The 24,230-nt window shown below is 43.8% G+C and overlaps 1 protein-coding gene across 5 annotated transcripts in view; it reads right to left on the reverse strand.

Annotated features, from left to right (window-relative positions):
• The window catches only part of GOLM1 (golgi membrane protein 1), a 72,565-nt gene that overhangs the window by 45,772 nt on the left and 2,563 nt on the right, over window positions 1-24,230 (reverse strand). For 4 of the 5 annotated variants that reach the window (XM_032164438.2, XM_032164437.2, XM_032164435.2 and 1 more), the window contains exons 2-3: window positions 5,653-5,802; window positions 3,882-4,061 (exon numbers count right to left, since the gene is read on the reverse strand). In XM_032164438.2, coding sequence (XP_032020329.1) covers window positions 3,882-4,061; window positions 5,653-5,781 — 309 coding nt within the window. In that variant the 5' untranslated portion in view covers window positions 5,782-5,802. Of the gene's footprint in view, window positions 1-3,881; window positions 4,062-5,652; window positions 5,803-22,468; window positions 22,487-24,230 lie in introns of those variants that run through there. The other variant, XM_032164436.2, reaches the window with a different exon arrangement.

Below are 24,230 nucleotides of genomic sequence, written 5' to 3' on the forward strand. Positions count from 1 at the left end.
TAAAGGGTAAAAAGGAAACTGAAAAAAAAAAAAAAGATAACCTTGACAATGCATTTTTATTTTTAAAAGTGCAATTCTGCAAAACACTTGATCTCAATCACCAGTTTCTGGATCAGCTAGCTGCGTCACAGTGGTCTGGAAATTTAGGAAAAAAAAAAAGTACACGTATGAATGTGTGTGTATGTCTATGTATGTGTGAGATCTTTAAAAAAAATTCTATATTCTGAGCCCAAACATCCAGAGAGTCTGATCTAGTGTATATTTTTAATCTGTATTTTGTTCATAAGCTTGCAGGTGGTTATTATGAGCAGCCAGGCGAGGATGGATTGCTCTGAAACAACTTCCATAACAAGATCAAAACCCCAAGCTGGGGTGTAAACAAAAGCTGATTTGATAAGCTGAACAGATCATTCTGCATGAGAACACCAGCAAGCTGCGGAGACTTACTTTCAGGGGGGTGCACAACTTCCCAGGCCGAAGATGATTTCATCTTCCATTGCACAATTGCCCACACTACTCCTGAACCTTACAGAGAAGGGGGAAAGGCACCAAGGAACCGCAGGAGACTCAGACTCTGCCCTCTGCTCCACCGACGAACATGGCTCCCTATGACTCAGAGGCCCAAACAAGGCTTTCCCCAGCCTTCTGCCAACCACACAAACCCGTGCTGTCCAATGAGGCCATTATTTGTCTATTTACATTTAAATTAGATAAAATTAAATAAAATTCAGTTCTTCAGTCCCAATAGCCATATTTCAGGTATTCATTACGCTCATGTGGCTGGTGGCTACTGTACTATAAACACTTCTGCCATCACAGAAAATTCTATCAGACAGGGCCTACCCAAAGCAGTAATTTCATTATGAACAGGTGTTTGTTCACATTTTCCCTGATGATAGGTTTGGTTTTCAAGCTTTCGTCCAGCCCCCCACTTGAGGGATACAACACCCACCCAGAGTGACAGTGACTGCCTGAAGTGAGGAACGCTGGCAGAGACAGGCAGGGAAATCTCTAGGTCAGATGTCATTTGCAAATCACCCCGAGCCACAGGTCCCCACACCCCAGCTCCTCCCATGGCTGAGAATCACCATGGTTCTTTAAAACTTTTTTAAGGAGCCTTGTTCCATTTCTAACCACAAATGCCAACCTTCTAAGATACAAAAAAAAAAAAAAAAAGAGACAGACAATGTAGAGAAAAGTATTTAGGTGAAGGATCAGCCCATCCATGTAGCCAAAACAGAGCTAGTTAGAACACAGCGGTCTTTGGAAGAAGATATAAAGATGTTTTTAAAGTTTCTACTGTGAAGTCTTTAATGCAGGCAAAGGTAAACAAGCTAGTATGCTGAACTCCCACGTACCCATCACCAGCTTCAGCACTAACCAGCTCAAGCCCGTCTGGTTTCCTCCATCCCCCCTCCCTTCCACCTTGGCGCCCTTCAGGTGGGGGCAGGCAAGAAGTTGTGTCTACACTGAAGGAAGAAGGCCAGCGTGCAGGGGTGGAGGCTGGCCTGGGGGCTCTCTAGGTATCATCCTGGGTGACAGCTGCTAACTCTGTGAGCTTCCGTTCACTAATAATATGAGCCCCAATCTCAGCAGACTGCCGGGAGGAATTCATGAAACAGTCCCTGTGAAATGCTTAGCCTCACGTCTGGCCAAGCATAGGCTCAGGAAACATTCAGTCCTGTGGCTGGTGTGGTGCCTGTCATCGTTCTCCTTCCACAGCCCCGCCACACTGCTTGCTCTTGATTCCACCTCCCTCGGTGTCTTCCTAACTCTTTTTAAAGCTAGCACAATTTGGTTTCATGGTTTCAATGTGGGAGGAAAAAAAAAATCTGCTATGGTCTGAGTGTGGGTGTCCTTCAAAATCCACACATTGAAACCAAATCACCAAATACCAAATGGAGGTGATAATGTTAGGAGCTGAGGCCTCTGAGGGTCAAGCCCCCACACATGGGATTAGTGCCATAAAAGAGGCCCCAGGTAGCTGCCTTGCCCCTTCCACCAGGTGAGGACACCGCAAGAAGAAGGCATCCATGAACCTGGAAGTGGGCCCTCACCAGATGAATCTGCCCCGTCTTGATCTTTTGACTTCCCAGCCTCCAGACCTGTGAGAATAAATATTTGTTGTTTATACGCTGCCCAGTTTATGATATTTTGTTACAGCAGCCTTAAACAGACTAAGACAAAGTCCATACAGAAAGAGATAACATTATCACCGCTGCTGTGGTGGCTTATGACTGTGCCCACCACTGCTGCTGTGATCACGGCCTCCACTGCCATTGGTACTATTAGGTGTAATAATACCAACCACCAGCTGCTGAGCTTTCATTCTGTGTTGAGCACTGGGTTAAACGCTTTATAAATATTATCTCATTCAATCCGCATAGGCACCCTGTGAGATTCCTTTCTCATTTCCACTTGACAGTTGAGAAAATAGACCCAGAGAATTTAAGTGACTTGCCTAAAATCACACAGCTGAGGAAACCTTAAACCCGGGTCTTCCTGACTCACAAGTTCCATGCCTCCTACCACCAAACCACAGCTAAAATCCTCCTGCAGTTAAGGTTTGATGTGAGAACCCACCCTTGCTCACCAAAATGAAAAGACATTTATATCACATGTTCTAAAAGAGAAAAACTGTGGAAACAGACTCTCTTTTCAAATAGCTACTTGATGCTCTTTTTTCTTTGTCTTTTTGAGAGATGAGGTTAAAGGGGATTTCAGGAGCACAAAAAGCATATCTCACCAGTGAGAAAAGGAAAGAAATATAAAGAAGCACTTTATCACAACAACATTATGCACAATTCCCAGAGAAGAAATATGAGCTTGCAAATATAGGAAAGTACTCTGCAAATTAAACAACAAAAAAAGTACTTCTTGCATTTTAAATCAGTTATGTGAGAAAAGTCTGAGTCCCTTCCTGGAAATAATTCATTTTCGGAGACAATTCAAGATAATGGAAGTTGAGCTACAACAGTCTTCCAATAAATTAGCCACTCCAGACAGAGAGGTACACGCATTATAAAAGCCAAATTTTTCAGGCTGGGTGCAGTGGCTCATGCCTGTAATCTCAGCACTTTGGGAGGCCAAGACGGGTAGATCACCTGAGGTCAGGAGTTCGAGACCAACCTGACCAACATGGCGAAATCCCATCTCTACTAAAAATACAAAAAATTAGCTGGGTGTGGTGGCACATGCCTGTAGTCCCAGCTACTTGGGAGGCTGAGGCAGGAGAATTGCTTGAACCCGGGAGGCAGAGGTTGCAGTGAGCCAAGATCGCACCATTGCACTCCAGCCTGGGCGACAGAGCCAAACACCATCTCAAAAAAAAAAAAAAAGACATATAAAGCTTAGATATTTTAATTAGCAGGAAGGTGCCTTTTAATCTACGCAGGATTTGTCGGGTTTTTTCTTAGCTTACAAGCCAGTGTGCAGTCCCCTACTTTCTCTGTTAGTATTTAGTAGAGTCTGCCTCTCCTCCCCTCCATTAGATACTTGGAGGGCACAAATATTATTCCTCTGTGAGATATAAGCACCTGGCATAGGCCTGGCACAGAGTAGGTATTTAATACATGTTTGTAGAAAGTGGGAAGAAAAAAAAAAACCAACAGGAGGAAAAAAAAAGCCAATAGGAGGATGAATCTGAAATTGTTCTTCTGCATTTCTCCCGTTTATTACCATTGCAAAAGGCTTCACTGAAAGCCCAGCCAGGGACTTGGAGGGGAAAGGGGGAGAATGCCCAAAGCTTGATCAATAGGCTCTTTCCACATAATTACATAAATCTAAACCCAGCCGCTTGCCCATCCTCTCTCCAAGAAGAAACAGACAATGTAGACACCGTCCCTTAAAAAAGAGCTGAGAGGAAACAAAGCAGGCCTTGCCTTTTCGTCCTGGTACAGCTTGTTGACGCTCTCCAGCTGGAAGTTGTGGCTGGACTGGATTTTGTCAAGCTGCTCCCGCTGCTTCTCCAGCTCTCCCTGGAACTCGTTCTTCTTCAGCTCCACGGCGCCTCTCTCCGCAGCCGCCCTGCGGACCCTGCCTTCCAGCTCCATGATCCGTGTCTACAAGGAGACCGTGGCATTAGGACTGATGCCAAGTTACCTGCGGAGCCTGGACCACCTGAGCGCCCTCCACAAAGACCACCTTGGGGCCCAGGGCCAGTACCAGTCTCATACACACAAGTGCCCAAGGCTGTGTTTTAAGTCAACTGGATAGAAGCTGGAGCAGTTTCTTCTGGAAAAATGGTCTCTGTAAGTGAAGTAAGGCTCCATGCACTCACACCACACTTCCCACTGGGTTTTTGTGAGGCTTAAATGTGCTAAGTGCATAGAATGCCTCATGCTTTACCTGGCATGAGATGATGCTCAAATATTTAGTTCTTCTTTGCTGCTAACAAAGCACTTAACAACTCTTTAGCAGACACAATTTCTGAAAACAGATTCAGTTCTCCAACTCCAGACAAGCAGACCTCATCTGCCCAGAGAACAGGAGCTCCCGTGGAAGCTGAGACACAGGGAGTACAAGCCCAGGAGGGTAAGTGTGAGAACAGGACAGAACGCAGACGGGCTGGGGTGCCACGGCTAAGCCCATGCGGGTTGGAATCCCTGCTCCACCTCAACCTCTCTGTGCCTCAGTCTGACCCCCTGTGAAATGAGGAAAGTCAAGTCTCAACCTTGTAGGGTTTGTGCACAAAAGGAGATAATTTGTATAAAGTACTGTGAAAGAGAAATTATTCTGACATTTATTAAAATGGTAAGAAAGACTATTCAAAACGATTGCAATAGGAGAGGGAAATTGTGCTCAATGCTGAACACATCAAAGACAGCTGGGGATTTATAGCCAACGAGCACAGTGTGGGGAGTCAGTGGATGGAAATCGCCCCCAGAGTAGGGAGATTCTTGCTAAACTGGCCTAACAAGATTCTTGCTAAATGCAGGCCAAGGACTTAGACAGCAAGGGTAGGGATGAGGAACGTGGTCAAGGATCAGGGGTAGAAGGATGGCTTAGCGGGATCCTTTGCTAGGACTGGGCTGGACAGGCCAAAGACAGGGAGTGAGAGTTGGGAGGGACCAAGATCAAGGCCTAGTCAAGAAGACGGCTCAGAAGGGCCCGACTCAAGTTCAATCAAGGAGCATCTTTGTCACTGCTCAGCACTGTACCTGACCCATGGCTGCAACGGTAAATGAGGAAGTTAAAATTATTATTATTGTTAAATGATGAAGATAAAGATTGGTACCTTTAAAAACATATTTCTTATACCCATCATCCAAGCACACTTCCAATACTACTCTTCGATATCTTGTGCACCGGAGGACCGCAAACAATGGACTATGGCCAGTGTACGTAAGCAAGCTGTCTTCCCAGAACCACCCCAGTAGCTCAAATGAATGCTGTTAACTCACAGGAAAGGCAGGGAGGGACACCACAACCACAATCCTACACAACCACAGAGAGGACCTCTCCTACCCAAAGCTGCTTGGGGTCTGGCCCAGGGCTGTGGGGGTGTGCAGAGTCCTAAACTCACCTTACAAGCATGTGCCCTGCACAAAACGCCCTGGCTGGCACGAAACAACAAACCCCTGGGACCCCATCATAACAAAATAAACAAAACATAAACATAAAATAAACATAACAATAAACAAAACAAAACACCTGGAGATCCATGCTCCGGGAGCTCGCAATCCAGTAGTTGAAGCCCAAGACGATGATGCAGGCCACCAGGGCAGCCAGCACGAGGGGCGGCGACTTCATGCTGCGACGCCCGTTTCCCAAGCCCATCATCTCAAAATCAGCACTGAGAATCTGCCAAGTAAAAGCAAATAAATAAACATCAATACTAGTATTATCATCTCTGAAGCAGACCGTATCAGCCTTACAACCAAGAGGAGAGGGGTCTTGCCAGGAAGCATGGGCTGGTAGCTCCTCCTTGACGTGCAAAGCTGTCGACGGAGAAGAGTATGTGGATGGCATGCACAGAGCCCACGGTGCTGTGCACCCAGGGCAGTGTGGCCAGCTCCCAGGACAGGCTCAGAGGAGCAGGCACTGCCCCGAAACCTGCCACAGATTAGCTAGAGACCTGGGGCAAGACATGATTCCTCTTACACTTCAGATTCCTCCCCTGTAAAATCATTACCATACTCACCTTCCCGGCATAGTTTGAGAATTAATCATTTCTGTAAACAGCAATGTTTGAGAAGTAATCATTTCTGTAAACACCAATAACAAATATTAAGTGCTTCCGCATCATATTAGAAAGACTATATTCCTCATTACTCCTCAGAGAGAGCTTTTTGCTTTGATTCCTAACTAGGGAGGTTTTTTTTTACCCTTGACAGGATTACTAATGATACCCAATTAAAGCATTTCTCAGGCAAAGCAGGAAACCCATTCTGGAGGTGAACGTGAACTCCCCCCATGTACATCATTATTCAGGCACAGCCCTGGCTATAGAAGTGTCTCCTCCTTCATGACACACAATGGAAGTGGGAGGTGTGCCATCTGCCTGAAGTCACCAGGAAAAATGTGTTCCATCTTAGGATTTGAGGTGGAAACAAGGCATTCATTCCATGCCAAACGAGAGCACCTTGTCTTTCGAACATTCATTTCTCACTTTAGGGACCGTATCTGTGCAACTGCTGCATTGTACGCCTCATGTTAGGAAACACAGTGCCTCTGTGTGAGAGCTACAGAGTGCACAAAAAATACAGCTTAGAAGAAAGATGCCATAAATTTTGTTAATGGGCTTCAATTCAAAGCCAGGTCTACCTGGATGCAAGCACTGGTCTCTAGGAACAAGGAAAGTAGACTTTTTCAAATGGCTTTTCCCGAGCCAGATAAAACAGAACCTTATCAGAGGGAGAGTGGCTGCACTGCAACAAACAGCCTTTGAGCACAGAGAGCCTTTTACACCAGGGGTGTCTAGCAACAGAGGAGGAAAGGGAAGGGGAGGGTGGGGAAAAAAAGACAAGGGATGGGGAAGGAAGAGGAGACCACCAAGGATTCACCTGCAAAACCCCGTTCTCACCAGTGAGAACATGGGAGAGCTGATCCTCACCCTATGGTCTTTTCAGGTGGGTCATCAAAAGGCTTCCTCTTTCTTAACAGCTAGCTACTAGTATGGGGGCCTGCCAGGGGATAAAGAAGCAATCTAGCAGAATCATCTAAAATAAAGCATCCCCAGAATTCCCATGGGTGGAAATTCTGACCTGTGATCATGTCTTACCAGCTTCTGGCCTCTCAGGATGAAAGGGGAAACAACGTTTTTCTTTCAATTATCAGCTGATATCAGCAAGCACTGAATATACTCAAGAAGCATAAGCTCAGAAATAAGAAACTTCTAGAAGATTCTACAGATCTGCTGAAAATGTGTCTCCATTGTCCTATCGTATCTCATTTTGATCACAAGAGTCTCTTTTTTGACTCTTAAATTTTTTTAAATTTTTGTTTGTTTATTTTAGAGACAGGGTCTCTGTCGCCCAGGGTGGAGTCAGTGGCGCAACTGTGGCTCACTGAAGCCTCAAACTCTTGGGCTCAAATAATCCTCCTGCCTCACCCTCTCAAGTAGCTGGGACTATAGGCATGGGCCACCATGCCCAGCTAACTTTTTAAAACAATTTTTGTACAGACAGGGTCTCACTATTGCCTAGGTTGGCCTCAAATTCCTGACCTCAAGTGATCCTCCCATCTGGGCCTCTCAAAGTACTGGGATTACAGGTATGAGCCAGTGCACCCAGCCTTAACTTTTTTTTTTTTTTTTGAGACAGAGTTTCCCTCTTGTTGTCCAGGCTGGAGTGCAATGGTGTGATCTCGGCTCACCACAACCTCCGCCTCCCGGGTTAAAGCGATTCTCCTGCCTCAGCTCCCCGAGTAGCTGGGATTACAGGCATGCGCCACCATGGCCAGCTAATTTTGTATTTTTAGTAGAGATGGGGTTTCTCCATGTTGGTCAGGCTAGTCTGGAACTCCCAACCTCAGGTGATCCATCTGCCTCGGCCTCCCAAAGTGCTGGGAATATAGGCATAAGCCACCACGCCCAGCTAACCTTGTTTTTAAAATATAAAAGTACAAATACAAGAGGGGGTGGTGGGGACTTTTCCAAATGGCTTTTGCTAAGGAAAAAATAGGAAACTACACACAGTAAAGTATAAATTGGTTGGGTGCGGTGGCTCATGCCTGTAATCCCAGCACTTTGGGAGGCCAAGGCAGGTAGATGGCCTGAAGTTAGGAATTTGAGACCAGCCTGGCCAACGTGGTGAAACTCCATCTCTACTAAAAATACAAAAATCAGCCAGGCCTGGTGGCGCATGCCTGTAGTCCCAGGAGGCTGAGACAGGAGAAAAGCTTGAACCCGGGAGGCAGAGCTTGCAGTGAGCCAAGATCACACCACTGCACTCCAGCCTGGGCAATAGAGCAAGACTCTGATTCAAAAAATAAAAAAATAAAAAAGGATAAATTACATCCCCCTCATCCTACTCCAAAGGAAAGGGATAACATTTTCTAACATCTGGGTCCTTCTATTCCAGTGGTCCTCAACACTCAAGGGGCATCAGCACCACCTGGGACACTTTTTTTTTTTTTTTTTGAGACAGAGTCTCACTCTGTCACCAGGCTGGAGTGCAGTGGCACGATCTAGGCTCACTGCAAGCTCCGCCTCCCAGGTTCATGCCATTGTCCTGCCTCAGCCTCCCGAGTAGCTGGGACTACAGGTGCCAACCACCATGCCTGGCTAATTTTTTGTAGTTTTAGTAGAGACAAAGTTTCACCGTGTTAGCCAGGATGGTCTCAATCTCCTGACCTCGTGATCCGCCTGCCTCGGCCTCCCAAAGTGCTGGGATTACAGGCATGAGCCACCACGCCCGGCCTGACACTTTTTAAAATATCAATACCTGGGCTCCACCACTGCATTTCTTCTTTCTTTCCTTTTTTTTTTTCTTGAGACAGGGTCTCACTCTGTCAGTCAGGCTGACACACTCACTCTGTCGCCCAGGCTGAAATAGCTGCCTAGTGGTGTGATCCCAGCCTCAACTTCCTGGGCTCAAGTGATCCTCCCACCTCAGCTTCCCAAGTAGCTGGGACTACAGGTGTGTGCCACCATGCCCAGCTAATTTTTTCTATTTTTGTAGAGATGGGGTCTCACTATGTTACTCAATCTGGTCTCAAACTCCTGGGCTCAGTGATCCTCCCGCCTCAGCCTCCTAAAGTGCTGGGAGTACAGGTGTGAGCCATCACACCTGGCCCCCACCCCTGCATTTCTAATTCAATGGGGTTTAGGGCAAGGCCCCGATATTGGTATTTTTTAACCTCCCCAGGTGATTCATATGTATAGCCGCTATTCTAGATGTTTCTAGATGCATATATAAGCATCAATATATTTATTTTAATCCAAACAAGATCACACCATTCACACTATTCTGCAAATGCTGTTTATTTCTTAGTAACACATCTTGCCTCCCTTTTTTAGCAGCACATTATGGTTTGCTCCATTCTTTTCAAAGGGCTGAATAGGGCAACACTGTGTGCCAAGATTTGCTTAACTGATCTCCTACAGAGAAACAGTCAAGGTTTTCCAGGCTTATTTCCAACAATGCTACCATAACAGCCTTACATAGCTGTCCCTCAGTATTCACTGGGGATTGGTTCCAGGACCCCCCGAGGACACCAAAAGCCAAGGATGTTCAAGTCTCTTATATAAAATGGCATAATATGTGAATCCAACCCAGACACATCCTCCTCTAAGCTTTAAACCATGCTAGATTACTTACAATACTTAGTACAATGTAAATGCTATGTAATTAGCTGTTAAGCCATATGTTTAGGAACTAATGACAACAAAGTCTATACACGTTCAGTAGAGATGCAACCACTGTAGGCCTAATTTTTGTTTGTTTTTCTGAGATAGAGTCTTGCTCTGTCACCCAGGCTAGAGTGCAGTGGCACGAACTTGGCTCACTGCAACCTCCGCCTCCCAAGTTCAAAGGATTCTCCCATCTCAGCCTCCTGAGTAGCTGGGATTAGAGGTACCCACCACCACACCCAGCTAGTTTTTTTGTACCTTTAGTAGAGACGGTGTTTCACTATGCTGGCCAGGCTGGTCTCGAATTCTCGGCCTCAAGTGATCTGCCTGCCTCGGCCTCCCAAAGTGCTGGGATTACAGGTGTTGAGCCACCATGCCCAGGCAGGCTTAACTACATTTTGAACGGCTAGTTTAACCTGCAGATGTGGAACTGTGCACCCATCTCTGTGTTTATGAACTCTTACCTATGTGTACAGTCCCTTATTCACAACTTTGAAATCCAAAACGGTCTCTAAAAACTCAGACATTTTAAAAAACTTTTCCAGCAACAAAACCTGAACTGAGATCAAGGTCTGATCAGAACTTATCTGAAGCTACTTACAGTCTTTATCTTCCTCCCTTCATGTGAATGCTCATACATTTCACTGCAGAAAGATGAGTGTTTGAGTGTGCGGTGCTGTCCTAGATCCTCCTGGGGCTGTCACATAATATATAATAAATGCCCAATGTTACCTGAATTCTGAAAAAAGTCCTGAGTTCCAAACCTAGCTGGGCTCAAGGAGCTTGAGATGAACCAACAGCGAGCTTACTGTTGTGAGGCGGTGCTCAATACAGGGGCTCGTATCAGCTTTGGGGGCATTATCATCCCCATTTTGCAGGAGATGAAATAAATCACATCTCTGTGGATCTATTTCTGGGTCAAAAATGTATGTTTTTAATATTGATAGAGCTTCTCTCTTCCAAAATAGTTGGCAAATTACAAAGGGAAAAACAGTTCTATTACATGAAGAATCCTGGCAGATGCCACCTTAGCCACATGTTCAAGCTTGGTATCCCTGATAATGAAGCACATCGACATCACATACCCCCTGACCTGGCGCACTAGGAGGGCACGGCACCTCTACAGTCTCCTGCCAGGGATGCATAATCTCAATCTTATTAGGAGAAAACTCAGAGGAAGTCAACTCGTCAGACATTCTATAAGACACTTGGCCAGCACGGTTAAAAAGATACTGCCAAGGTTAATCTCTCAATTTTGATAAATTCTACGGTTAAGGGGAAATAGGGTAAAGGGTATATACGAACTATATGTACTATTTTTCCAACCCTTCCTTAAGTCTAAACTATATAAAAATTATTGATAGATCCTAACCATATCCAAAACAGGTCCAACCTGTCAAATGCATGAGCCCTTTGAACCTTCTAGCTAAATATTAATATTTTTAAAATTTCCTTCCTCTCGCTGGGCACAGAGGCTCATGCCTGTAATTCCAGCACTTTAGGAGGCCGAGGCAAGCGGATCATGAGGTCAGTTCAAGACCATCCTCCTCAATATGGTGAAACCCCATCTCTATTAAAAATACAAAAAGTAGCCAGGGGTGGTGCTCGCCTGTAGTCCCAGCTACTCAGGAGGCTGAGGCAGAAGAATCACTTGAACCTGGGAGGCAGAGGTTGCAGTGAACCGAGATCGTGCCACTGCACTCCAGCCTGGGGGCGACAGAGTGAGACTCTGTCCCAGAAAAACAAAAAGATAGTTAGGCCTACAAAAAAAACTTCCTTCTTTCATATAGGGGTTTTAATCACAATCTTCTGCAGCAAGAGAATGCCTGTTTTCTGACATAACAACATAGAAAACAAACTTTTTAATGCCTGGCAATCTCATTAGTGATATTTTCAAGCACATTAATTATGAGTATAAATGAGTGTCTTTTCATTTATTGGCCATCTGCATGTTTATTTTAGTGAAATGCCTTTTCATATTCTTTGCCCAATTTTAAACTGGGGTGTTCATCTTACTGATTTGCTAAAGCTCTTTGTCTGCTAAAGGTAAACCAATCTTTGGTCCTTCATTTGAATAATTTTTTTCAATTTTTCATCTATTCTTTTACTTTATAGAAATTTCGCCCAAAGTTGTTTTTTTTTTTTTTTTTTTGAAGGTTCTACTTTTTTTTTTTATTATTATACTTTAAGTTCTGGGATACATGTGCAGAACGTGCAGGTTTGTTACATAGGTACACATGTGCCATGATGGTTTGCTGCATCCATCAACCTGTCATCTACATTTAGTTACTTCTCCTAATGCTTACCCCTCCCCTAGCCCCCCTACCCCCCCACAGGCCCTGGTGTGTGATGTTTCCCTCCCTGTGTCCATGTGTTCTCATTGTTCAGCTCCCACTTATGAATGAGAACATGTGGTGTTTGGTTTTCTGTTCCTGTGTTAGTTTGCTGAGAATGATGGTTTCCAGCTTCATCCATGTCCCTGGCAAAGGACACGAACTCATTTATGGCTGCATAGTATTCCATGGTGTATATGTGCCACGTTTTCTTTATCTAGTCTATCGATGGGCATTTGGGTTGGTTCCAAGTCTTTGCTATCGTGAACAGTGCCGCAATAAACATACGTGTGCATGTGTCTTTATAGTAGAATGATTTATAATCCTTTGGGTATATACCCAGTAATGGGATTGCTGTCAAATGGTATTTCTGGTTCCAGATCCTTGAGGAATCACCACGCTGTTTTCCACAATGGTTGAACTAACTTACACTCCCACCAACAGTGTAAAAGCGTTCCTATTTCTCCACATTTTCTCCAGCATCTGTGGTTTCCTGACTTTTTAATGATCACCATTCTAACTGGCGTGAGATGGTATCTCATTGTGGTTTTGATTTGCATTTCTCTAATGACCAATGATGATGAGCTTTTGTTCATGTTTGTTGGCTGCATAAATGTCTCCTTTTGAGAAGTCTCTGTTCATATCCTTCACCCAGTTTTTGATGGGTTTTTTTTTTCTTGTAACTTTAAGTTCTTTGTAGATTCTGGATATTAGCCCTTTGTCAGATGGACAGATTACAAAAATTTTCTCCCATTCTGTAGGCTGCCTATTCACTCTGATGATAGTTTCTTTTTTTTTTTTTTTTGAGACGGAGTCTCGCTCTGTCGCCCAGGCTGGAGTGCAGTGGTGCAATCTCGGCTCACTGCAAGCTCCGCCTCCCGGGTTCACGCCATTCTCCTGCCTTAGCCTCTCCGAGTAGCTGGGACTACAGGCACCTGCCACCACGCCCGGCTATTTTTTTTTTTTTTTTGTATTTTTAGTAGAGACGGGGTTTCACCGTGGTCTCGATCTCCTGACCTCGTGATCCGCCCGCCTCGGCCTCCCAAAGTGCTGGGACCACAAGCGTGAGCCACCGCGCCCGGCCGATGATAGTTTCTTTAGCTGTGCAGAGGCTCGTTAGCTTAACTAGATCCCATTTGTCTATTTTGGCTTTTGTTGCCATTGCTTTTGGTGTTTTAGTCATGAAGTCTTTGCCCATGCCCACGTACTGCCCAGGTTTTCTTCTAGGGTGTTTATGGTTTTAGGTCTTACGTTTAAGTCTTTAATCCATCTTGAGTTAATTTTTGTATAAGGTATAAGGAAGAGGTCCAGTTTCAGTTTTCTGCATACGGCTTGCCAGTTTTCCCAACACTATTTATTAAATAGGGAATCCTTTCTCCATTGCTTTTGTCAGGTGTGTCAAAGATCAGATGGTTGTAGATGTGTGGCATTCTTTCTGAGCCCTCTGTTCTGTTCCATTGGTTTATGTATCTGTTTTGGTACCAGTACCATGCTGTTTTGGTTACTGCAGCCTTGTAGTAGTTTGAAGTCAGGCAGCATGATGCCTCCAGCTTTGTCTTTTTGCTTAGAATTGTCTTGGCTATATGAGCTCTTTTTTGGTTCCATATGAAATTCAAAGTTTTTTTTTTTTTTAATTCTGTGAAGAAAGTAAATGGTAGCTTGATGGCGATAGCATTGAATCTATAAATTACTTTGGGCAGTATGGCCATTTTCACGATATTGATTCTTCCGATCCATGAGCATGGAATGTTTCTCCATTTGTTTGTGTCCTCTCTTACTTCCTTGAACAGTGGTTTGTAGTTCTCCTTGAAGAGGTCCTTCACATCCCTTGTAAGTTGTACTCCTAGGTATTTTATTCTCCTTGTAGCAATTATGAATGAGAGCTCATTCACGATTTGGCTGTCTATTAGTATATAGGAATGCTTGTGATTTTTGCACATTGATTTTGTATCCTGAGACTTTGCTGAAGTTGCTTATCAGCTTAAGGAGATTTTAGGCCGAGATGATGGGGTTTTCTAAATATACAATCATGTCATCTGCAAACAGAGACAATATGACTTCCTCTCTTCCTGTATGAATACATTTCTTTCTCTTGCCTGATTGCCGTGGCCAGAACTTCAAATACCATGTTGAATAGGAGTGATGAGAGAGGACTTCCTTGTCTATGGCAGTTTTCAAATGGAATGCTTCCAGCTTTTGCCCATTCAGTATGATATTGGCTGTGGGTTTGTCATAAGTAGCTCTTATTATTTTGAGATATATTCCATCAATACCTAGTTTATTGAGAGTTTTTAGAATGAAGGGGTGTGGAATTTGATCGAAGGCCTTCTCTGCATCTATTGAGAGAACCATGTGGATTTTGTCATTGGTTCTGTTTACATGATGGATCACGTTTATTGATTTGCATATGTTGAACCAGCCTTGCATCCCAGGGATGAAACCGACTTGATCGTGGTGGATAAGCTTTTTGATGTGCTGCTGGATTCGGTTTGCCAGTATTTTATTGAGGATTTCCACATCGATGTTCATCAGGGATATTGGTCTGAAATTTTCTTTTTTTGTTGTGTCTAGGCCAGGTTTTGGTATCAGGATGATGCTGGCCTCATAAAACGAGTTAGGGAAGAGTCCCTCTTTTTCTATTGTTTGGAATAGTTTCAGAAGGAATGGTACCAGCTCCTCTTTGTACCTCTGGTAGAATTCGGCTGTGATTCTCTCTGGTCCTGGGCTTTGGTTGGTTGGTAGGCTATTAATTACTGCCTCAATTTCAGAACCTGTTATTGTTCTATTCAGGGATTTGACTTCTTCCTTGGTTTAGTCTTGGGAGGGTTTATGTGTCCAGGAATTTATCCATTTCTTCTAGATTTTCTAGTTTATTTGCATAGAGGTGTTTATAGTATTCTCTGATTTTAGTTTGTATTTCTGTGGGATCAGTGGTGATCTCCCCTTTACCATTTTTTATTGTGTCTATTTCAATCTTCTTTCTTTTCTTCTTTATTAGTCTGGCTAGCAGTCTATCTATTTTGTTAATCTTTTCAAAAAACCAGCTCCTGGATTCATTGTTTTTTTTGAAGGGTGTAGATAGATAGATAGATAGATAGATAGATAGATAGATAGTTAGCTCTTCTTGTTGCATTGATTCCTTTACCATTATGTAATGCCCTTTTTAAATCTTTGTTGGTTTAAAGTCTGTTTTTTCAGAAACTAGGACTGCAACCCCTGGTTTTTTTTTTTTTTTTGCTTTCCGTTTGCTTGGTAAATATTCTTCCATCCTTTTATTTTGAGCCTATGTGTGTCTTTGCATGTGAGATGGGTCTCCTGAATACAGCATACCTATGGGTCTTGACTCTATCCAATTTGCCAGTCTGTGTCTTTTAATTGGGGCACTTAGCCCATTTACATTTAAGGTTAATATTGTTATGTGTGAATTTGATCCTGTCATTATGATGCTAGCTGGTTATTTTGTCCGTTAGTTGATGCAGTTTCTTCATAGTGTCGACGGTCTTTACAATTTGGTATGCTTTTGCAGTGGCTGGTACTGGTTTTTCCTTTCCATATTTAGTGCTTCCTTTAGGAGCTCTTGTCAGGCAGTCCTGCTGGTGACAAAATCTCTCAGCATTTGCTTGTCTGTAAAGGATTTTACTTATCCTTTGCTTATGAAGCTTAGTTTGGCTAGATATGAAACTCTGGGTTGAAAATTCTTTTAAGAATGTTGAATATTGGCCCCCACTCTCTTCTGGCTTGTAGGGTTTCTGCAGAGAGATCTGCTGTTCGTCTGATGGGCTTCCCTTTGTGGGTAACCTGACCTTTTTCTCTGGCTGCCCTTAACATTTTTTCCTTCATTTCAACTTTGGTGAATCTGACAATTATGTGTCTTCAGGTTGCTCTTCTCGAGGAGTATCTTTGTGGTGTTCTCTGTATTTCCTGAATTTGAATGTTGGCCTGTCTTGCTAGGTTGGGGAAGTTCTCCTGGATAATATCCTGAAGAGTGTTTCCAACTTGGTTCCATTCTCCCCGTCACTTTCAGGTACACCAATCAAATACAGGTTTGGTCTTTTCACATAGTCCCATATTTGTTGGAGGCTTTGTTCATTCCTTTTCATTCTTTTTTCTCTAATCTTGTCTTCAGGCTTTATTTCATTAAGTTGAACTTCAACCTCTGATATCCTTTCTTCCGCTTGACTGAGTTGGCTATTGATACTTGTATATGCTTCACGAAGTTCTTGTGCTGTGTTTTTCAGCTCCGTCAGGTCATTTATGTTCTTCTCTAAACTGCTTATTCTAGTTAGCAATTCCTCTAAACTTTTTTCAAGGTTCTTAGCTTCCTTGCATTGGGTTAGAACATGCTCCTTTAGCTCGGAGGAGTTTGTTATTACCCACCTTCTGAAGCCTACTTCTGTCAGTTCATCAAACTCATTCTCTGTCCAGTTTTGTTCCCTTGCTGGCGAGGAGTTGTGATCCTTTGGAGGAGAAGAGGCATTCTGGTTTTTGGAATTTTCAGCCTTTTTGTGCAGGTTTTTCCTCATCTTCGTGGATGTATCTACCTTTGGTCTTTGATATTGGTGAACTTCAGATGGGGTTTCTGTGTGGACGTCCTTTTTGTTGATGCTATTCCTTTGTTAGTTTTCCTTCTCACTGTCAGGCCCCTCTGCTGCAGGTCTGCTGGAGTTTGCTGGACGTCCACTCCAGACACTGCCTGGGTATCACCAGTGGAGGCATCAGAAAAGCAAAGATTGCTGCCTGTTCCTTCCTCTGGAAGCTTTGTCGCAGGGGGGGACCCACCAGATGCCAGCCGGAGCTCTCCTGTATGAGGTGAGCTGTCAAGCCCTGCTAGGAGGTGTCTCCCAGTCAGGAGGCACAGGGGTCAGGGACCCACTTGAAGAGGCAGTCTGTCCCTTAGCAGACCTCACGCACTGTGCTGGGAGATTTGCTGCTCTCTTCAGAGCTGGCAGGCAGGAACATTTAAGTCTGCTGAAGCTATGCCCACAGCTACCCCTTCCCCCAGGTGCTCTGTCCCAGGGAGCTGGGAGTTTTATCTATAAGACTGGGGCTGCTGCCTTTCTTTCAGAGATGCCCTGCTCAGAGAGGAGGAATCTAGAGAGGCAGTCTGGCCACAGTGGCTTTGCCAAGCTGCAGTGGGCTCTACCCAGTTCGAACTGGCAGCTTTCTTTACACTGTGAGAGGAAAATCACCTACTCCAGCCTCAGTAATGGCAGATACCCCTCCCCCCGACCAAGCTCGAGCATCCCAGGGCAACTTCAGACTGCTGTGCTGGCAGCAAGAATTTCAAGCCAGTGTTTCTTAGCTTGCTGCGCTCCATTGGGGTGGAATCCAATGAGTTAGACCACTTGGCTCCCTGGCTTCAGCCTCCTTTCCAGGAGAGTGAACAGTTCTGTCTCACTGGTGTTCCAACTGCCACTGGGGTACCAAAAAAAAAGACAAAAAACTCCTGCAGCTAGCTCAGTGTCTGCCCAAATGGCTGCCCAGTTTTGTGCTTGAAACCCAGGGCCCTGGTGGTGTAGGCACCTGAGGGAATCTCCTGGTCTCTGGGTTGCAAAGATCATGGGAAAAGCATAGTATCTGGGCCAGAGTGAACTGTCCCTCATGACACAGTCCCTCACAGTTTCCCTTGGCTAGGGGAGGAGTTCCCCAACCCCTTGCACTTCCTAGATGAGGTGACGCCCCACCCTGCTTCTGCTCACCCTCTGTGGGCTGCACCCACCATCTAACCAGTCCCAGTGAGATGAGCCAGGTACCTCAGTTGGAAATGCAGAAAGCACCTGTCTTCTGTGTTGATCTCGCTGGGAGCTGCAGATCAGAGCTGTTCCTATTCGGCCATCTTGCCGGCCACTCTATTGTTGTTTTAAATAACCTAATCTTGTCAGTCCTTTATTACTTCTCGATTGTTGTTATATTTAGAAGGGCATTTCCTATTCTAAGTTTATAAACACACTTACCCACATTTTTTTCCAATGTACAGTTTCATATTTACATTTAAATTGTTCATCAATTTAAAATTCCTTTTTGATGTAAGGAGTAAGGAAATACAAAGAATGCAGAAGTAAGGAAATACAAAGAATGCAGTTTTTTTTTTCCTGTAGTGACAAGCCAGTTCTGCCACGGCCCTTTACTGAATAATCTATTTTTACCTACTGCTTTGAACAACTATATTTGTTATATACTAAATTTTCAAACAATATACTTTTTTTTAAAGAGATGGAATCTTGTCACCCAGGCTGGAGTGCAGTGGTACAATCATGGCTCACTGCAGCCTCGAACTCCTGGACCCAGGCAATCCTCACACCTCAGTCTCCCAGTAGCTGGAACCATAGGCACACGCCGCCGCACATGGCTTGACAAAATACTTTTAGATGTGACCCTTGCAAGGCCTTTTGTTATTCTAGTAGATGTAAGTCAGTGGGTGGGTTATAAGTTTGAAAACAGAAAATAAACTTGATTCTCACTTCAAGGGAAGTGTACAGATAATCATTTAATATTCTCTTTTCTTTAGACAGCCAATAAAAAATTTATTGAGCCGCTACCATGAGTCAGGCAGCTCAGGGTGGTATTAAGAGCAGACTGGAATCCCACAGCCATGTCTGAACCCTGGCTCCACTACTCAGGAACCCCACAGACTGGAACCTCACAGCCATGTCTGACACTGGCTCCACCACTCAGGAACCCCAAGACTGGAACCCCACAACCATGTCTGACCCTGGGTCTACCACTCAGGGGACACAGGACCTGCCTGTGCCTCACTGTCCTGCTCACAAGGTTTTTATGAGGATTCAGTGAGTTGAGTGAGCAGCACTTAGAGCTACATTTGGCACATAGTAATTGCTCAACAAATGTTTACAATTATTAGGGATGGAAAGATGAATAACAAATCATTTCTAGATTCAATCTTTTTTCCATTTTATGAGGAAACAGTGATGCATGTTTTCCTTCCATAACCATTCTACTTTATAGCAACCAGCCCTCTTCTTTCCTTCTCCTGACTGCCACCAACTAAAATAGCAGTACTTGCCATTACCTGGGGCTGACCTACAGATGCCACTGAGGCAGTGGACATTCCAGACCAGGATCATATTATGAAAAAGGTTTGAGGAAGCCAAGCCTCAAACAGTCCTGGAAGTCGTACAATCCTGGAAGCCCCTCACTGTCACCCAGTGCTTGGCTGGCCAGGAAGGTGAGCAGCTGTCTAGACAGCACTCTTAGGAGAGCCCTGGGCTCCAAATGGGAGCATGGCTGCCCAGGTAAACAGAGACACAAGGAAGGGAAGTAACACAATGAGGCTTCAGGCCTGCAAGGTGCTTCCTAACAGGCTTCCAGGACTGTAGAAACCCTTGCTGCTGAAGGATGAGGGACAGACACTGGCAAGAAATGATCAAGATTGATGAAGGCTGAGGGCAGGAACTCAGAGGCCGAGTTTACGGTGGTCAAATACATCTGACACTCTCCCTTCTCCCACGTTAGAATTTATTTGGATTGGGGATGAGATGGAAGTGGGTGAGTGATATACTGCGCCAACCAGATATATTAATACTCATTTTCATTTAAGCTTCAGAATGTTTGTCTCATACTTGATTATAAGCTTCCAACATACTGAAAATGATTAACTTAAATCAGCTAAACTCTGTGAGGCTCCAGGCTTTCCCAAAATGAAAACAAGTGGTGTGTTTTTGGTGTGCCCAGTGGCTCATGCCTGTAATCCCAGCACTTTGGGAGGCCAAGGCAGGCAATCACCTGAGGTCAGGAATTTGAGGCCAGCCTGGCCAACATATCAAAACCCTGTCTCTACTAAAAATACAATTAGCCGGGCATGGTGGTATGTGCCTATAATCCCAGCTACTTGGGAGGCTGAGGCAGGAGAATCGCTTGAACTTGGGAGGCAGAGGTTGCTGTGAGCCGAGATTGCGCCACTGCACTCCAGCCTGAGAGCAAGACTCTGCCTCAAAAAAAAAAAAAGAAACAAACAAAAAAACCCAAATTATCTGGGTGTGGTGGCACACACCTGTAATCCCAGCTACTTGGGAGGCTAAGGCACAAGAATTGCTTGAACTCAGGAGACGAAGGTTGCAGTGAATTGTGATTGCGTCACTGCACGCCAGCCTGGGTGACAGAGCAAGATTTCTGTCTCAAAAAAAAAAAAAAAAAAAAAAATCACTTGATAAATCAGAAAAGAAAAAAACTGCATATTCTTACCTACTGGTTTAATTAATTTAAAAATTCAACCTATTGGTTAAAATTATTATTTGCTTGTAAGACAAAATGTTTGTAATTTAACAAAGACTTCTAATTACTTTTTTAAAAAGAAAGAAAAGGCATATGAAAATGGACAGCATGCCAAATACATGAGCCCCTTGACCTTCCTAGTTAAATATTATGTTTAACATTTCCTTATTTTCATATACAGCTTTTAATCAGAAAAGCAAATATATAGGAGCAATCGGGTCAGATTAGCATGTTTGACCAACATCACGCAGAAACTGGGCTTCTCCAAACAGTGGTGGAACCACACCTCTACTCCTTCTCAGAGGAATGGCCCCAGTGGCTCAGCAGGAAGTTCAGAAGTCACTGCAACGAGCAAACAGACTTGAGCACACCCCGGCGCAGCCTGGAGTCCGGGAAAGAATCAGTCACCAAGTTTTCTGATGGCTTGGAAATATTCCACCCTGTCCCAAGAATGTCTCTAAGCCAGGGGTGAGCCAACTATGGCCCGAAGGCCAGATCCGGGCCTGCTTTTTAAAGTTTTACTGTACGCAGCCATCAATACTGCCTATGGCTGCTTTCTGGCTACAAAGTAGAACTGAATAGTTGAGACAGAGGCCTACCCACAGACCAACTCTGCCCATAGGGTATTATGATGATTAAACATTTACCATCTGACCATTTAGACAGTTTGTCAACTCTGCCTCTAACCCATTGGGATTAAATGACCAAGGTCACTGTGTTCTGCTTAAATTGCTTTAAAAACTTACTAGGAAATACACAGGATCTCTTCCTCTCACTTCCCCAAAATGAACACCATCTTTTCCCCAATGCTGGAAGCTGACAGTGTCTAAAGATTAAAACTTTTAAAATGAATGTATAGTGGTAGGTGGTATAAACACCAAAAAGAGAGGTAGATATGAACTAGGGAATAAAATTCTTCCTGTTTTGAAATTTTCTGAAGAAAGGTGGAACCACCGTCAAGAATATATCCTGGGGCCAGCATGGTGGCTCATGTCTGTAATCCCAGCACTTTGGAAGGCTGGGGCAGGAGGATCACTTGAGCCCAGGAATTCGAGACCAGATTGGGCAATTGGGCAATGTTATGCAGGGAGACCATGTCTCTACAAAAAAATATTTAAAAAAGAATACATCTTGGGCCAGGCGCGGTGGCTCACGCCTGTAATCCCAGCACTTTGGGAGGCTGAGGCAGATGGATCACCTGAGGTAGGGAGTTCAAGACAAGCCTGACCCACATGGAGAAACCCTGTCTCTACTAAAAATACAAAATTAGCAGGGCATGGTGTTGCACGCCTGTAATCCCAGATAGCTGGGAGGCTGAGGCAGGAGAATCGCTTGAACCTGGGAGATGGAGCTTTTGGTGAGCCGAGATAGTGCCATTGCACTCCGGCCTGGGCAACAAAAGCAAAACTCCATCAAAAAAAAGAAAAAGAAAAAAAAAGAAAAGAAAAAGAATACATCTTAGTAGGAGCTGTTTTCCTTAAGTCACAAACTGCAACCCAAGGGCCGAATCCTGCCAGCCATCTATTTTTGTACACTGCCCACAAATTAAGAATAGTTTTTACATTTTCTTTTTTTACTTTTTATTTTTTGAGACGAAGTCTCACTCTGTCACCCAGGCTGGAGTGCAGTGGTGCAATCTCAGCTGTCTGTAACCTCCGCCTCCTGGATTCAAGTGAGTCGAATGCCTCAACCTCCCAGGTAGCTGGGATTATAGGCACATGCCACCACGCCCAGCTAATTTTTGTATTTTCCTTTTTTTTTTTTTTAAATAGAGATGGGGTTTCACCATGTTGGCCAGGATGGTCTCAAACTCCTGACTTCAGGTGATCTGCCCACCTCAGCCTCCCAAAGTGCTGGGATTACAGGCGTGAGCGACCGCGCCCAGCCAGTTTTTACATTTTCAATGGCTGAAGAAAGTTAAAAGAATAATATTTCATGAGAGAGTGCTTCAAAGGGCTGAGATAAATTCTCCACATATTCCTGGCTGCCTGTGGGGAAGACCCAAAAGAGCCCAGCAGGGCTGAAAACCAAGAAGAACTGAGAATCAGCTGAAACTTGCAGTGTTCCCCAACCCGCACGCAGACCTACTGATAGAGGGACGGAGACTGACCTGGCAGGTGACTCCTGGTTCAGTGCTCCTTGGAGAATCTGGACACCATGAAGTGACATTAGATGTCAGTTTAGCTACCCGTTATTCTGAGTGCTTCCTTAGCAGTACGGTTGAGGCAGTGTGGCTTAGGAAAAGAATGGACGGGGGTCAGGCCAAAGGGAGTTTTAATCCTAGCTTTCTTATTATTTGCATAAATTTTGGTGAGTTGTATAATCCCCCTATCTTATTCAATCCTTGTAAAAGTCCACTGAAGTAGGCTTACTACTGTCCCCACGTTCTAGGATGCAGTGATATGAGACTTTAAATCTGTAAAACCTTTTGTTGTGAGGATTAAAAATTACAATGGCAATAAAGTACACACCACATGATAATTGCTCGATAGGTTTTTTTTTTTTGGTTTGGAAATAAAAGGATATCTCATGACACACGAAAATTACATGAAATTAAAACTTCGGTATCCATAAATAAAGTTTTATGGAACAGAACCATGCCCATTCATTTACATATTGTCTGTGGCTATTGGGCTATAACAGCAGAGCTGAGTAGTTGTGACAGGGACCATAGGGTCTTCAACACCTAAAATAGTACCTGGTCCTTTTCAGAAACAGGTTGCCAACTCCTGCTGTAGTTCAGTGGTTCTTAAAGTGTGGTCCCCATATTAGCAGCATCAGCATTACCTTGGAATTTGTCAGAAATGCAAATTTTGTGGCCCACCCCAGACCTACCAAGTCAGAGGTCTGTTTATTCTTCTAATAAATGCAAACACAGGAGAGCGAAATACCATGGCTGGCAAAGCTCTGTACTGAGTCAGTCTTGCATGAGATACTTCATGAAGTAGAAACTATGCTGATGTAATCAGATCTGACAAGACACAGGCCCAAAATACTTAAAATTAAGAGAAAGAGTATTTAAAACAGGGTTTCTACTTCTAATGTTGTTAACAACAAATCCAGCCCTATGTGTATATTGGGCCTTGAGATACAATATAACTGTAACAGCAAATACATGTAGTTTACAAATAAGCAGCAAATGCACATACAGGAGAGTGTTCAAGTTTTTTTATTACCGAGAAACATCAAAAAAGTTGGGAAACCATAGCAAATTACAATATAAACAACTATAATCATATTATATAGTATTTATATACGTACTTTTTTCTGTCAGGCACTAATCTTCAAAATCTTAGCACGAGGAAGTCCTACTAATAAAGCGCTTAAGGGTTTTAAAGGAAAATAAGATCAAAATGTAAAAATCTGAGAAGGCACGGACTTTTTTTTTTTTTTTCCTGAAAGCGTGACAAATATCTGTGTGAAAGAAAGGAAACACTCTCTGGAAATTTAAGAAACACTTCATAAATTTGGAGACAAGTCTCTCTTTTAATGTAACTTCATCAATAACTTGAAAAGTCCAGAAAACCACCATGATCTTTAAGAACAGTTTTTGGGGAGCAAGTGAAGTATCATTCGCCCTTTTCTAAGATGAGAGCAAAAGCATAGTAGCACCATTCCTTCTGTTCCTTCTACTTTTTTACAAATGTTTAAAAAATTGTTTTGCTTTACGAAAACAGAAGTGCTTTTAAAAAATCCCAATTACGAATGTTATTTCTCACATTAGGTCACTGAAAAAGAAATGTATCTTTTTTCATAGGGCAACTTATTTTTTATTTTAAGAAAAAACAAGTAATAACAATAATGCTGCAGAATTTAAGCCAAAGGCACAGAACACCGCTCCCCCGCCCCCAGTGGCCACCCCAGGTCCTTTG

Source organism: Hylobates moloch, unplaced genomic scaffold, assembly GCF_009828535.3.
Source record: "Hylobates moloch isolate HMO894 unplaced genomic scaffold, HMol_V3 SCAFFOLD_10, whole genome shotgun sequence".
Taxonomy (NCBI): Eukaryota; Metazoa; Chordata; class Mammalia; order Primates; family Hylobatidae; genus Hylobates; species Hylobates moloch.